The sequence below is a fragment of the Crassostrea angulata genome, chromosome 3 (genome assembly GCF_025612915.1).
Source record: "Crassostrea angulata isolate pt1a10 chromosome 3, ASM2561291v2, whole genome shotgun sequence".
Taxonomy (NCBI): Eukaryota; Metazoa; Mollusca; class Bivalvia; order Ostreida; family Ostreidae; genus Magallana; species Magallana angulata.
This window is the reverse complement of record NC_069113.1, coordinates 23,380,793-23,397,956: the sequence shown is the minus strand read 5'-3', so window position 1 is coordinate 23,397,956 and position 17,164 is coordinate 23,380,793. Positions and strand designations below refer to the sequence as shown.

The following is a 17,164-nucleotide window of genomic DNA, read 5'->3' as shown; positions in this document are numbered from 1 at the left end:
GTGTGGTGTTTGACCAACGGCGGTCGAAAAGTGCACATGTGCTATTGAGGTCATGCGGCCGGCTAGCCAGCGGTCAGCAAAGTGGCTGTGTATCGATTCAGCATTAGATGACCAAATGAGTGAATTATGGGCAGGGTAGGGCTCTGGGAGGAAACTACAGCTATCCCCTCTTGATCGTTGTGATCGACGTTGGAGTGACCAACAAAAAGAGACAACATTTCGTCCTTGTTTTTATCCATGTAATCACACCACAGCTCACCAATGTATTTTCTCAGGGATATTTTACAATTGTGTGTGCCTGTCGTCTCTCTTTGTATGGATGTGCTATGGAAGCAAAATATCACGACCAGCAGTTCGAGGATGCTCTAACCGTGATTCAGGGCTTGTCTGACCCAGGAGGCACGGTCTGTAGAATTCTGAGAGAGTCCTCGGCGGCGGCGTCGGCGACGGGGGACGAAGCGGAGAGTATGTCGGGGTATGTGTCTCAGCTGTGTTAGTAGTCAGGACTAACCCGGGGTATTGGTACTTCCAGGCGCGGATCCAAAAACAGTTTGGATATAAATAGAAGTAGAATTTGAACACGTGGAACAGGATGGTTAAACTTGTCATTGAAGGATTAAAATTATTTTTTAATAAAAAGTATTAATAATTCATGATGTACTTTAAATAATGAATTAGGCCATTTTTAAATGGGAAGGGGGGGGGGGGGTGGAGGGGAGTGGTGATGACTTTCAATCTAAAATCTATTAACTATTTTGTTGGTTAATAAAAAGATAAAGATGGAAATGAGGAAAGGAAATACGATCTTTTTTATTCATTACTGTTTGTTGGACATGTTTTTCACAAGTCTAATCTATCTGCAACTAATTTAATTTTAAGTAATATTGGAGAGAAAGAGAGGGGGAGGGGGGGCAGAAAAAAAGAAGATATAGAGGAATTGAACAGAGAGTTCTCAGAGACTCTTCTCTGTTTTAAATTTTGAAAATGTTCCAAGGAACATGTTTGTGTAAATTCTAAAAGATTAAATCTCAATAAATTGTAATTTTAAGTGATATTTCTTTTATGGATATTCTTTTCTTGAGAGTTGTATCACAAATTGTGATATAATAATATATGATTATATTTTAATGAAAAAAAAAAAAAAATGAGAATATCTCTCTTGAAAAGACAGAAAAAGAGCAAACCCTAACTTTGGTGGAAAGGATGGTACTGTGTTAATTTCAAATCATTTTATCGAAGGAGAGTGCTGTAAAATTTAATTAATCCCCACCCCCATTTTTTTTATAAAATGAGGTCGCTTTAGTGCATGCACAATTCATTGCATTGAAGTAATGGGAACATTCAATTCCTGAAGAGAATCAATAAAATTTATTCATGTCAAAACATATTTACATAAGAGCCAGAAAATCTATTTGTGTGAAGGGTCGTTAAGTGTCACTTTGATTGGAAATCAGTGAATATTTATAACAACAGTTTATTTGAAATCACCTCAAAGGGCAAAGGAGGAGAAAAGGAAAGAAGCTGCAATATCAGGGGGATAATCTTCTTTTCATTGGCCAAAATTTTCTCACGAAAGGTCAGCTTGACCCTAGCTGTGGAGAAAAGGAATTTTACAGAATTTGCATGCTACACATGCTCTTTCCTGAAGCCACTGACTGAATGACCCCATCGCTGTAATCACCATCGCCATGGCAACACATTAAGAAATATGGCTCAAATTTTTCTATCAATTACGGACACAAAGGCCAGTTGTTGCAGGGTTGTGTTTGAAACGATTGGCTTGTCTGAAGGGTTTTGACACCGGTTTTTTTTATTAGTTTATGACTAATTATAAAAGAGCTAGATGTATCAAGGCTCAGGGATCTAGCTTATGAACATGTAAGCAATACAGTGGGGGAGGGGGAATGAATCTAGTTTTATTGCAAAATCAGTTTGTGCAAGGTTGTTTTAATTGGCCATTAATGTATGGAGTTAGACATGTAGGTAGGGTATAACTGTGTTGCCCTAGATTTCAAGTTTTTTTTACTCCTAATCTCCCTCCCCCTCACAAAAGCCAATAAATCTTGCACAATGTATCTATATTTTAATAAAGTTAAAGGACAAGAAACATGCCCTTTCAATCAAAGACACATTTTATTTCTAAATTGACACACAAAATATGACTTTGGGTTTAATAAATAGAGGAGAGGGAGAAAGAAAGAATGAGTCAGAGAGAGAGAGAGAAAAAGAGAGAAAGAGAGAGAGATGGTTAAAAAACCAGACTCAGTCAATCAGTTACAGGCCAGCTGATAGACTTAAGTAATGATATTTAATTAATTTTCCTTACTTTTTTTCTAGAGAGTCTATTGAGAAACTGGTTCCCAAGGAGGAGAGCCATGGTTCCCACCACTCCCCTGGAATGGTGCCCCAGGGAAGCTTTTTATCCATGCCCTACATGATGCATAATCAGGTTCCCTCCTCCACTACCCTGGAGTTTCGGGACCATGATGGGCGGATCCTACCCCTACTCGACCCCTCCCTATCATTTGCTGATGGCAGAAAACTGAAGCATGGTGCAGTTTCAGGTACAAGCTATTCTTCTTGTTTGTGATTTTTTTTTTTAAGAAAAAAAAGCAAAGATTTCTATCTCAAATTAAGCTGTGCATAGTTATTTGTGGGTGCACTACATTGGGTATACATACTTTTACATACTTGCATTTAGTAAATCGTGACATTTTTCTGGTTTTCATTTCATGCATTCATATTTTTAGAATCCATTCTCATACTTTTAAAGCTCATTTTGATAAAAGAAACCATGTTCTTCTAGTGCAAATAACATATAACAGAAGCTGATTTATGAAGTGTGAAAACTTCAATTTACAAAAACAAGAAAGAATATCTTAGACAATCCTTTGAGAGAGATGCTTGACATCTTCTTAATAAAAAAACAAAACAATTACATGCTATCTAAGTTAAAGACTCCCAATTTATTAATTTTCCTCATCTTTCTCTCTTTATATATGTCTGCAAAACTCGGTTTTAGACTCTCGACAATTGATTCATTTTTATGTGGGCTTCAGCAGACATGATTTCTCCACGGACCATAATGTCTGACACCTTCCAATCATCATTCTTTCTACATTTGTATCGTTACACCTACCAATTACTCTATATTATCGCTAAACAACTGAATATGGGCTTACGCAGGTCTCTGATCATCGAATCTATAGCAACAAATACACGTGCTGATATAAATTGCTTGTTTCTTCATTGTACTGAATGGTATACAAATGCATCATCTTTTCAGCTCATGGACCAAATAAACTGTGCCAGGTTTGCAGTGACAACGCGTCAGGGTTTCACTATGGGGTGTGGTCATGTGAGGGGTGCAAAGCCTTCTTCAAAAGAAGCATTCAGGGTAAGACGTGGACTCAAGTTACTTATTTTAATATGAATTTTATAAAATCAAAGAAAAAATTCAAAGTACCGCTTGTCACAAGAAAAAATGGGAATGAAAATAAGATTCTGCATTAGGACAACAAAGGATATTGTCAACTAATATATAGTTAATACGAAGGTGTACTCAAGGTATTTGCAAATTATTCTGTTACATAATTCAAGGCATTTTCCCACTCTCTCTCTCTATGTTGAAGTCTTGCTGTTCCAGACAAATTGCCATGCCCTTGTCATTGGGTGTACTTTTATGAAAAAAAAAATCTGCAATGTAAATTTGATACTTAAATAGCTTTGTCCTTCACCCTTCCCTCAAAAGATTGGGAGCAAGCCCAGGCTTTGGATGCTAATTAATACTGCACTCAGAGTATTTACATTCCCCCCCCCCCCAAAAAAAAACCACGAACAACTCCCAATTTAAAAAAAGAAGACTATTGTAAGAGTGAATATAAAGCAATATCATGAACCTCATACATCAATTAACCCCGCTTTACACATGAAAATTGTTTTTGTTTCCAAAAATAATAACGCTCTGTCTAGATCGTTTGATCATTGTACAAAGCTTCTTGTTGTGTTTTTTACTCCAATTATTCATCCTTGAATGCCTTGCGTATTACCTTGTTGTTTGCTGTTATCAGAATTTTTTATGTCTTAAATTATTCTGACAAAATTTTCTGAACTCCTGCAGACATTCAATTATTCTGTTGTTGAGATTTAAACATTCATGCAGGCCTATCATGACCTCATTTTTTTTTTTATTGTCATTTTCTTTCAAGATCAAGTGCATGAAATGTCTGCATGTGTACGTTAAGGGCAATGCCCTTTGTTTTACCGGTAAATTGATTTTTCTGTTGGATGGTAAACTTTTTTTTTGGGGGGGGGGGGGGGGGGATTGAGGGTTAAGGGATCCTATAACGTACCCAAAAAAGTGTGCACAGAGGATTGGTATCGCCTATAGTGGTCAACTCGAACCCCACCCCCACACCCCCAACCACCCGCCCACTCTTCCAGTATTTGATCTGCAATTGCAGAAAATGCAATCTGAAGTTTCTGGCAAAGTTGACATATATAGGCCACTAGCTATCAATAAGACAATTGTTAAAAAAACCATCACAATTTCAAGATGGAAATGGAACAAAGACCTTTAGATAGTTTTGAAATGAAGAGCATTTTTTTTTCTCTTCATGCATTTTGTTTTCTTTGATGTCAATGGAAAAAGATGGATTTCATCATCATTAAAATGTTAGCCTGTAGCAACAAGCAATTTATTTTAAAAACAAAAATTCTAAATACTTTTACATACTTTATATCTGTGTTGAGTATGATGAGTTGACAATATCCTTTAGCAGACAGGTCCCATTAAGAGATAAGTAAAAAGACCATGATATATCAATGAGTGATTTTATAGATCATTCCATTTTTAGCCACAGGATTTTGATTGGGCATTATTTATAATCTAGGTCAATTGGGACAACCGGTGATATATCTAGTTTAGCAGAAAAAAAGTCTTCCTTCACTATTATATTCCCCCTAAGTAATGGAATTCTAGTTGTTAGAGTGTGAGGGCTTTTATTGTAATCTAAAGGCTTTTATGATAATCTAAAAGGATATGGGCTATATCACTGCGTAAAATATATAGGGCAGTGCGTTGTGTAATTGATGTGGCATGCAGAGTGTAATGTAAGGCACACCGGCCGGCAAAACTATAAACTCCAGCTATTGATTCCTTACAAATTGCACCGGGCCCCCTTGTGCACTGTGACATATTTCGAAGACAGGTCAAACTAGAACTCTTTCAATCAGGTTGATCTCTCTCCATCTCCCTATCTGATGTGTCTCCGATCTCCAGCGTGAATAGCCAGAGGAAGTGAAGTTTTAAACTGTTTGTTTATATCTCTCTGCATGCATAAGGTCTGCATTTCCTGTTCGTCGTGTTGAAGAATTTATATTCACTGTTTACATTGATTCGGAGGTATATTTTCCATAGACACGTAAGTCTGTACTATGAAGAATTATTTTTAAAAACTATTTAAACAGTCAAGTTAAAAAAAATTTAATTAGACCATTTTTATTCATTTCATTGTATGGTAGGCCTAAATGGACTTTTTTGCGTTGTTTTTTTTTTTTTTCATTTAGTGATTAAGCTGTTAAGTGTGAAGAGAAAATGACGCATAATAAACAAATATATACGTTATATCAAGATATATACATTTGTCAGGGTTTTTTTTTTAATTTCTTGTTCAAATTCCTGTTTTTTCTTGGGTTTTTTAAAAATATAATTCTTGCTATTAATATATAAGGAATGTTTGATAGTAGCCTATAATGAAATTTTTTTTTTATAAAGAGAAATCTTAAAACGAGCAAAGTACACTTCTGACCTAAAAAGATAGTGTTATAAGGTCAATGACCCAGCAAAGCATTTCGAGGCCTTGATGTGTAGGTTTAAATTTATGTTTTGATGAATGCATTTCTGGCCTATTTCATTGGATCCCCATTTGGAATACATAGTTCAATTCTCAATTGAAGTAGCAATATTCCTTAAAGGAGTGGAGCATTTATAGAACCTGAAATGAAAAATTTCCTTCAACATGTTCAATTGGAATGATTATATATCCACAGGAGATATATTGATTTATGTGATAATTCCCCACTGATATATTTCTTCCTCAAATATTGATAAAATTTATGAATTATACATTTGGTGATGTAACCTGCTCATAATTGGGTAAGGAAATACTGAGACATTTTAATGGAAAGAAATTTTGCTCACGTTTTCACTGTGTATACCGCTGGTATGTACATCATGTGAGTATATATAAAATCAGGGATGTATATGTTAATTAGTATATATACGTCCCTGATAAAATGGGAAGTGATCAGATGATGCACATGTTGAAACTAAAATGGAACGCTTCATAATATGCAATGTGAATTAAGATATAAACTGTGCTGCATGTCATAAAGGCATTAACTCTGTGACCAGACATGCATTTTCACTCCATGAACTTGGATTGCACCAAAGATTACTGGTTCAAAAATTTTTCGACAGTTAAATGTCGACGCGAAAGGTTAAGTTACATAATCACATAAGCATTCATCTCCCACCACCTTTACTCTTTTGAACTGTGGGTGCAGTTTTTCAGTTGCTTTTACTGTATTACAAGTTACAAGGCACTCGAAAAATTTGTTTATTTTCAATACATATTTTGGTTTTTGTGTTTTAATGTGAATCAAGTTAACAGGTGTTAATTATAATTATTTTATTGGCAAAAGTGCTGTCAACAATTTCATGATCAGCGGCGTGGCGCTATAATTAACTGAAGAATTTGCTAGCTGCCTTTATATTTTTTTACCTGCTTATTTTGCTACTGCTTTGTCTGATGAAATATTCATTGCAAGATCTCCGAACTACTTGTAAACCAGACGAGAGGAGCTAGACCATGTAGTCGATCTGCTCTACATTATTAATTTACAAGTTTTTTCGGCCCTCCCAATTCATTCCTTTTTTTCTTCTTCTTCTTCATCAGGGCCTGTAGATTACGTGTGTCCAGCCACCAATACCTGCACCATTGACAAACACCGACGGAAGTCTTGTCAGGCATGCAGATTACGCAAGTGCTATGAAGTTGGAATGAACAAAGGTACCATTAATTATATATATATATATTTTTGTACCGAGTTCCATGAAATTGCTCTCTATATGGAGGGTTGGATTTTCATTACCATCTTTAGGCTATATTCTGGTAATATTGAAACCACTCCTTTGATTAAGAAGCTCTGTATGAAGACATTTATTAACTGTAACACTATTTATTTTAATCCTTGAATATTTTGATTTTTTTTCTTCTGTTCACTAAATATTTAACTTGTGGCCTAGATTATATTACCGTATATACGGTAATTTTCGTGATGGTCTATTTTTTCGCTTTTTTTCGCGATCTCTTTTAAATCACAAATTATTGAATTCGCATGAATTATATTCTGTATCATTTTCTATAAGAAACTTTTGAAATCACAAAAAAATGACTGACGCAAATTAAAAATGCTACACATTTTTCCTATTTTCGCAATTTTGTGACACATGAAAAAAAAACGAATATACAGGAATGACATGTATTATATGTTAGAATTCAAAGTAGATCATCTGATTGGCAATTTGTTGACCAGCCAGCCTCTATAATTTAACAGTTAGTTACTTTAGACTAAGGCCACATAAAATCAATTTTTAGATTCTCATCCCCGCCCACCCCTCTGAAATTGGCATTTTATTTTATTTTGAAAAAAAAAATCAGGAAAAAAAAAATCAGGCTGGGTATTCAAAAAATTCAAAACATTTTAATGGCTGCCTAAACTTACCATTTGGGTGATACCAGTCATGATTGTTATTATAAGGATACAAATGGCTTCGTGCATTAACAGTTAAGTTAAAATAAAATGGAGTTTAAAGATTAAAATTGGGTTTGGTTACTCGATCGTATTAGCATTAACAATTAAAAATAGAGCAGTTGTTATTTCTAGAACGGTAAAAAGGTGTTTTTAAAAAAAATAATAAATAAAATCCACCCACCCGCCCCATATTTTTTGCAATTCAGGATGAGAATCTAAATATTAATTTTATGTGGCCTAATTTAAATATTTTTTTTTACTCTTGATGTAATTGATGGAGATCCTATTCTAATTGGAATTTTCAGCATCCAAGAAAAGTTTGTCAAAGTCTTTGATTTCTACTTCATTTAATTCATTATTTTGATCTAATATCTTTTATTTATGGCTTTTATGATATTTAGACACCTCTTTTGGTATCAATTAACATTATATGCCCATTTTATGTAATTTACATAGATTACACATATCTTTTCATATTTATCGTTGCATTGAGTTGTACCGGTATATCATTTCATAATTTCCAACCATTAGAGAGACAGATCGAGAGTGATTCAAAATTGTCCAGTATAAAATTTATCATCATGCAAGTTCATGAATATTACATCCCTCTAAAAGCAATAGCGAGACAGCAATAGACAGATAAAACAAATGATCACTCGGAGTAGCTGCATTAAAAAGACCAAGATTATTATATTTTGGAGAGTCTTTCTCAAAAACTTTTCCGTATTTTGATACAGAAGTCGACGTTTTATTAGTTCGACGCCTCCTTAGATGGTAGTCGTGTTTTTGGGTGATATGTTTCTTTTATTGACCAAAAAAATTAAGTCGTCTGTTTATACTGCGGTCAGCCAGAATGAGAAGAACAGAAATACGCAGAAAAACATTAATTAAACGCTCTAAATCTATAAAAGCGAGTCTAGACCATCTGCCACCGATTGTCTCCGAACTTGACGTTTTGCGAAATCAATGGATTTGTCTCCTCTCAAACACCAAATCAGTTTGATTAGTCTATAGAAAGTGCATTGCGTAGAAGAGATTTAGACTTGACATTTTCCATTACCCTCTTATTTATCAAGGGCTAATACTGATATATCTTTCCTTTATTGTTCTACATTTTTTAAACACAGCTAGGCTCTATATCGTGTTCTCTGCTTAAAGTAGTACAATTTTAGCTGCAGGTCAGTAAATAAATTTTAATTTCTATGTTGTACGAAATCATTCAAATTAAAAATTATAACCAATTACTGATTGATGTCCGTGGTTTAGGCTACTTAAATTTATCGATATTTATTTCTCACAATATACGTGGAAGGAACAAGTTTTACAATATTTAAACAGACATACATAAAACTCCATAAGATCATTGATTTTCAGTGATATGTCAAGGTCACAAAACCAAGCCTTTTTTATCGATTTAAGTTCTTTTTAAAAGGGAAATTTTTATTTTAGATACATTCAATGTTCGATCGATTGCAAATAATGGCTGTCTAATGACCTTTTCAATTATTGTCTGTGAGAGGCATCAGCAAAAATTGGATATGTTATAGGAATGAAGTGGGCGGTGAATGTGTCTCATCTAGTGTCTAGCAATTAGGTCAATGTCAAGGTCACAGGATACTCGGGAGATTCAGGTTCATTTTGTTACTTAGGTCGATCCTTTTACATTGCACATCTCAAAAATCTTGGTATCGGACTACTGGTAGTTATCGTTATAACGTCAACTAAATTTCTTAAAAATTATCTGACATGCATGATTATATGGTAAAGATATATTTTTTCACTGTAATAGTAGAATATTAATTGCTAAATGTTCCTGCTACAGAATTGTTTATATTTATATATATTATTGCCATTTTTGGGCGTTTTTTTGTTTTCTCTTTTACGTAAAAAATCCTGATCATAATCAGAATATCTCCTATAATCTCATAATGATAAATCTGTATATATTGATTAATGTGTAAATTCTGATATCAGCCATAGTGTTGATAAATTCTACTTGTTGCATCAATATGCAGATACTTGATGGCTCAGATATCAAACATGCTGAAGATAGCTTTGACAATATTAAACCTCTTTGTCATGAGCTTCTTCAGAGAAAGCTAGAACTTATAAATGATAATAATCATGCAAGGACAAACTTTTGTAAATAGATCTCTATTTAAGAGTCATCCTCATTATATATCAGAAAAATGCAGATTATGTACTTCATATGCTGCAAATTCTAAAGATATTTTAAAGCATTTTGAACTTTTTTATTCACACTCTGATAAGTTTATACTTGTAATAAAAGAGAGACCTACTTCAATTTGTACTTTTCATCTTCAAAGTACCGAAAGTGCAAACATAATATTTTTTGGAGTGTATTTAGTCAAAGGAAAATGATGGTAGAAAATTGTCATTCTGTAGGAAGTACCTATTCTGCTCCCTCTCTGCATCCTTGATAGGGATTTTTATAGTTACAGTAATGTGGTTATTAAAGTTAAATTTAAGCAGAGCTGGTACGTTGTACTTTGAGTAACACTTCCCTCAGTATGCAGTAGTGAGCACTGCACAGCTGTGAGAATTTTGTTAACCAGGAAAATAAAAAAAGTGAGTCAAGAGGAGGGGTTTACAAAGTACGGAATAATTAAGGATTCACGGAGCATATAATTTAGTCGCAGGGTGATGAATGTCATCAGACGTTTTTTGGGTGCACAGCTAGTCTGCATATTTTTTTGCCTTGGTTCTGCTCCCCGCAGTGATTGTTATAATTCAGCAGAGCAACTGTGTCAGAGATACTATACAGTTTCAAAGAGAGAGATATATACGTAAGACTCAAAGAGCTCCAACAAAACAACTAAGGCTTTGTATTTTTTAAAAGTTTTGATGTTTCTTCCCTAATTATAATTGCCTGTAATATACAGCAATGTCTTATTGTTAATGACCTCTTAAGTTTTATTGTTTGTTTTGGTTTGCGGTCGTCTTCTAAGAATAAATAAATAATATACTCTGTTTCGGCCATGCACGTTTACATACTGTTACCTAGGAAGGCAGTACTTCCTTTATTTTTCATTTTTTTTGCTAGTTTTTTCGAATAGATAATTTACGACTTTTATTTTCATCCTTTGCAGATAATATTGAAAGAATTTCTAATCATCTTTTAAAGGAAAAAAAAAAACCTCACTGTGTTGCATAATTATAGAAGCGTTTATTGTTCTATTGATTTGCACTCTTAGTAATGTTCGCCGGAAGCAGTTTATCAGAAGTTAGCTAGATGTTGTTTTGTTTACAGGGAGCCAGAGGAAGGAAAGGAAAGGTAGCATTTCTATGTCCAAGCCAGCGGCCACCAAACGGAGTCGTGCTGACTCCTCGGACAACACCGTTAATTCCACGAGTGGCAGCCCCAACCCCGCAAAGGTAGGCCTTTCTGTCTTTGACATTTTTTGTATTTGAAACTTCCTAGCTATCATTCATATTTGTTTGAGAATGTAAGTGCTTAGCCTATATTACTAAAATTATATACAGATGCATGCAGGTATCGTCTTAAAAAATCTAGCTTCTTTACAGATCGATCGTTCATGTAAATTTCTGTCATACAAGAATTAATGGTTAAAGAGTTATAAATATAAAATTTAAAGATTCTCACTGATTTGATTTTTTTCCAAAGACAAAATAAAGTACAGATTTTTTATATTTAAAAAGCATTGTAGAGAAAATTAGCATTGCAGAATAATAGCTTTAAAGTTGCTGTTGTACATTGCATGTGTATAAAATTTCACACGGTTGAAACTGCAAGTGTCATTTAGTCAAGTGAAATGTGACTGAAATGGTAATTAACTGAAAGGCAGATTATCTGTCAATTGTTCACCTCTTATTGACCTTGCAGTCAACATTTTAACCAGATGACTTTATGGCACAGTTTCATCTTAAATTGTGTCTTCTTTTTTTTTGGAGCTTGTGGGTTTTTTTTTTTAACCTTTTTGACCTTTGCCTCTATTTGAAGTCGGCCAGGAAGTCTCAGACAGTGACTATCCTCCAGGCCCTAAACAAGGCAGCGCTGCCCGTGCTGGAGAGCCACCACAACCATGGGCAGCCACCCACAAAGGTCCACCTCCTGAACTCTCTGGTCAAACTGGCCGAGAGGGAGCTAGTCCACCTCATCAACTGGGCCAAAAATGTCCCAGGTGAGCCAAACATTCTTTAGGCAACAAAAGCCGATTAAGAACCATGCATGACATTGTTTTGTCCTTTTATGCAAGAAACCTAATAATTCATCATCAATAGTATTTGAAGTTCTTTGATGGACTGAGGGTTAAGAAAGTGAATTTCATCAGCTGGATCAAAAAATGCATTTTCAATGCTGACCAAGGCTACACATTGATGTTTTTATATCCCTATTTTGGGGAGAGACCATGTGCATTATTGAAAATGTTTGAACTTCTTTGATGAATTCTTACAGGGTAAAAAAAATTGAAAGTCTACGTATGCAGCACATAGCTGTTCTAAAACTTTTTATAGTTTTATAATTGAAATACAGGTCAGAAACATCAAAGTTTTGTACCGTAATTATGAACAGATTCACTAATTAACGAGTTCTAGGAAGTTATTCACTTATGATGCAATATCGGGTCACAATATAACATATGCTTTTAATGACATTTACATCCACAAATTCTGAACAGGATATCCCACAGCAATAAAAAAACATCCTGTCCAAAATACAGTAAAACACAGTTATAGCGAACACGTTTATAATGAATGGACGCTTACAGCGAAGTGAATTTCATTCCCCAAGTCTCTATTTCATGTTGTAAACTTGACGGATATAACGAATTACGCTTATAACGAAGTTAAATTGGCCGTCCCTGGGACTTCGTTATAAGCGTGTTTTACTGTATACTTAAATATGGGTTATATGCCCTAAATTCTTACATGTATGAAACTGGATCCTTTGGTCATTAAAAGATTTATTTTTGTTCAGTAGAAATTCCTAATGTTCACTCTGGGCTTTATTAATTTATATTAATTTGTGTCAGTATTAATAGAAACATATTATTGTCAATGACAAGTATAATTTTGAAAATGCAATTCATATTGTCCTTCAATCCTGAATTAAAGTACTGTAAAGGACATTTGATCTTGGATATAGGGAATAGCTATTTAAATGCCCCACTTACCATTAATGCTGCCTATATAGGTAAATGGGACATTTTGGGGGGGGGGGGGAATGAGTCATGTTGCTTATGATATGATATGATTTTTAAAAAATGGGGGGTTTTGATATATTGTAGGTATTAAATGTGTATATTTGTGTATATTTGAATAACGAACTGCAGTTCTATACATTAACATTAACATACGCTCAGTGTGATTTTATATTTGTTTTCCAATTACACAGATGAAAATATCCTTCAAGTAAATAGGTTAAACCTCAGTTTTAGGTCCAATAAAATTTTCAAGAAGATAAATGTTTGTGTGTAAAAGCATGCTGAAACATGGTGATTTTATGATCTTTTATCTCAAAACTTCAAATGTGATTGCATGCATTCATGTAAATTTTATAAGTGAAGTCATTATTCTATGGGAACAGATTTTAAGAACACAAAAAAGAAAAATAAGAAAACCATCGGCTTCATACATTTATTTATTTTTTTTAGCCTAAGGGTTAAATAAGGAAATTGTCATGATTGAAAGCTGATAATGCTAAGTAACAGAATTTTGTTATGAATGATTCATGACCCTTTAAAAGGGGTGGAGGTACTTACATGCAATTATATAGACACATTGACTGTGTGTTGCATTGTGAGAGAAGTTGAAGAATGATTTAGGAAAATGACTTTTTGAAAAAATTATTGTCAATAATAATGTTGGGTACTTGAAACTCAGTCAAACTCATGCAAACTTGTTTTTCCTGAATGAAAGAGGGCTAGATGAGTTACAAGTAACTCTACTATATCATATTCTTCTGCTGACTAATGATAGTGTACATGAATGTGACCAATTAATATTAAATTTTATTAATCCTAATATTTTTATGAATAATGCACATATATGCATTGGGGGGGGGGGGATATTCATGATAGTAAAATACTAGTTAGGTTATGATAATTGCACTTATTAAGTTTTATTTTGAAATTCATTTGAAATCTGCGAAGATGGTAACAATTTCACGTTGAAGCTAAATGTATTCCTATTATTTAGCTATAGCTGCTATCTAGCTCTTTCATCAAATTTAAAGCCACAAAAGGAATGCCTAACTGAACTTGAAAATTGACAATTTGATGGAAAATTCATTTGTTACAGGTTTAGAAGGAGGGTTAGGACCCCAAGCTTTTATGTATCCATCAGTCGATGAAATGCGGTCAAAATATGCATTTAGAACACGAGGTGTCTGGTTTTGTGAAAAGAAATCTCTGTAAAGGGTAATTGCATCAAGAGCTGTGCATGTGCCTGTCTTAGTGTTGTTCGAAGAAGACTGCTGCGTCTCACTGCTGATCAACATTGTGATATGCCAGATATCACCAGATATCACCAGATATCACCAAAACATCACTTCAAAAGGGGAGGGTCAGGGCATGTTACATAACTTCTTAAAACAGGGAAAGTAAGCATGAGAAGTGTGTCCAATTGGGCATACTCTAGCATTTAAAAAAAAATTTTTTTTTCTTTTTCTTTGTTAAAAAAAAGAAGGTTCTCCTGCCCAGTCTGATAGATGATATCTTCTACGTGATCATGATGTCGTGAAAGGAATCATAAAATGTTAAAAGCGTAATTGAGATTTGTGGAGAAGAAAATTAAATAAGATACTGTTGCGTAACAAGTACAAATTATTGGGGTCAAATTGACACAGTTTCCATTGATTATATCTCTTCAGTTATCAAAACACCAAGGAAATTCAAACCATTGCGATTGTAGTCCATTTAGCACAGGACTATATAGGGTACGTTTGGGAATATCTAATTTGTGAGTTAATTGCATAAGATGGCGCAGCATGTGCAGTTATTGGTGTTGTGCAGCAGGCCCTTGATGCAGTGAAAATACCTCAATCGACAAAACCTTGCACAGTTAAAATGCTAGTTATGTCACTATTTCCTTTCTACATTTTATCTCTCTCCGACATGATTTGGTATTTTGAATGAAGGTTAGATTTAGATCTGAAAACATGGAAAAGGACTCCAGATGATATTGTTTAAGTCAGTATGAAAGAGTAAAAGATTCTAATCTACAAAGGTGAATAAAAGGGATAGTGGAGAGGAAATTTGAATTTAAAAAGGTTTTCAAGGTTTAACCTTTTCTCTATTACCTGTTCTCTTTGGTACATTAAGCTTTGATTGACAGTAGGTAATCTTACTAGTTAAATAAATGGCTGTATTGCAGCATTTGCTGCAACTTTATATTATAGGTAATTAATATATACCTATTAATAATTGTCCTTTTGCTAAAATGAATTTTAAACTAGCTGGTATACAAGTTTATAAAATAATGTATAAACTTGGTTGGTACGTTACATGACCAAATTTTGTGTTCAAGCCCAATGGGCTAATATTAGAAGATTTACCAACAAACTTAAATACCAGCAGACTTTGACAAATTTTTCTTATGCATTTCATTTTTAACCACACACACACACTCAGATATATATATAACCTAAGTAACCCATTAAACCGTGTTTATAGGTGTAGCAGTACATATTACAGTTGAACTTCGATATCTCAAACACTGATATCTCGAATACAATGGGTATGTCCAAGTGATTTGTAAGTCCCAACTACTTATTTTTTTTAAGTTTTTTACTCTCGATATCTAGAATATTCGGATATCTCGAAGTTTTTAAACAGTCCCATCTAGTTCGAGATAACAAAGTTTGACTGTGTATTGATAAATCATCAGCAAACAGTATGCTCTTCAGATGTCATTTTGACCACATCAATATGACGTATTCACCTTTAGAAAGATCTGAGCTTGATCATGCAATGTTTTTTCTCTTAATTAATCAGCAGCTTTTAATATGATTAATTCAAAGAATAAATATTCACTGATGTAAACATTTTATATAACTATTATTCAATATCTTGGCAGGTTACACAGATCTCTCTCTTAGTGATCAAGTCCACTTGATCGAGTGTTGCTGGATGGAGCTCCTACTTTTAAACTGCGCATTCAGGTCTATTGAACATGGAGGCAAAAGCCTAGCATTCGCCCCTGACCTTGTTTTAGACAGGTAATCAATCTCTCTCTCTCTCTCTCTCCTCTTCCTCTCTCTCACAAAGTGTCAGAGTTTGAGATTATATTACCGGTGATTTAAAAACAAATGTGTAGATTGTGAATAGCTGTGTATTTTCTGGAGAAAGAACAATGCTAGTTATATAAATTTATATATTAACGTACCTGACAACCTTAATGATATTTTCATCTTCATGCACCTGACTTACCTGTTGTCAACAGCTTTTGTGGGGGTTTTTTTTCCACCTAATTGAATACCTGAACACTTGTTTTACTTAACTCTATTCAAATCAATATAATGACATAATTTTGCTTTTCTTTCAAAAATGAGTTTTATAAAAAGTCAATTTTTTAAAAAAGAAATGAAAAGATGAAATTTTCTTTAAGATTCTTCTGAAAATTTCCTTTTGAAATGATTGAAAAAAAAATAAAATACAGATCAATAAATTTTCATGATTGTGTTGAACAGGTCCTCCTGGAGTACTGTAGAAATGACAGAGATCTTTGAACAAGTGGCAGCGGTTTCTGAACAGATGATGCAAAACCATCTCCACAAAGATGAGCTTCTTCTACTACAAGCCATGGTGCTCGTTAACGCAGGTAATTAACGACATATAGTCCTCTCAGTGTGTACCCCTGACAAGACAAAGCTGTAGGAAGCGGCATTTAATGACCGTCCAATCACATTAGAGAATAATGAATGAGGGGCAATGTACTTTTAGCACTCTGTGACACATGTTCTGATTGGGTATCGAATGATCTTAGTACAAGGGCTTCTCCTGGTAGTTGCCGAAAAACATCTCGCCTTACTTCACGATTGATTTGGGTAGTGCAAAGAGATTTGATGGAAGAATTTAAAAGAAAAAATAGCTATAGACATTATGTATATTCAAACACAATACCCCTAGCAGGTCTCTTTTTCCAAGAAATTTCCCTGTATACACCTATTTTTAATTAATAGAATAATTACGGTACCGAAAATTCGACGTAATCTGAAAATCAATTCTGTGTGAATGTTTTTTACTCCTACGCATTTCAATATGTTGCCATAGCTGATTTCTAGTTTGTAATATTAGATAAACACATGTAAATAGAAATATGCTTTTAAAATTATTACCATGTAATGCTAGAGGAGAAAAAACTA

General features: G+C 34.0%; 1 protein-coding gene across 4 annotated transcripts in view; it reads left to right on the top strand.

Moving 5' to 3' along the window:
- The window catches only part of LOC128176168 (estrogen receptor beta-like), a 31,998-nt gene that overhangs the window by 10,260 nt on the left and 4,574 nt on the right, over positions 1 to 17,164 (top strand). For all 4 annotated transcript variants that reach the window (XM_052842275.1, XM_052842277.1, XM_052842274.1 and 1 more), the window contains exons 3-9: positions 2,338 to 2,564; positions 3,287 to 3,397; positions 6,960 to 7,073; positions 11,090 to 11,214; positions 11,801 to 11,981; positions 15,877 to 16,018; positions 16,490 to 16,620. In XM_052842275.1, coding sequence (XP_052698235.1) covers positions 2,338 to 2,564; positions 3,287 to 3,397; positions 6,960 to 7,073; positions 11,090 to 11,214; positions 11,801 to 11,981; positions 15,877 to 16,018; positions 16,490 to 16,620 — 1,031 coding nt within the window. The remainder of the gene's footprint in view (positions 1 to 2,337; positions 2,565 to 3,286; positions 3,398 to 6,959; positions 7,074 to 11,089; positions 11,215 to 11,800; positions 11,982 to 15,876; positions 16,019 to 16,489; positions 16,621 to 17,164) is intronic.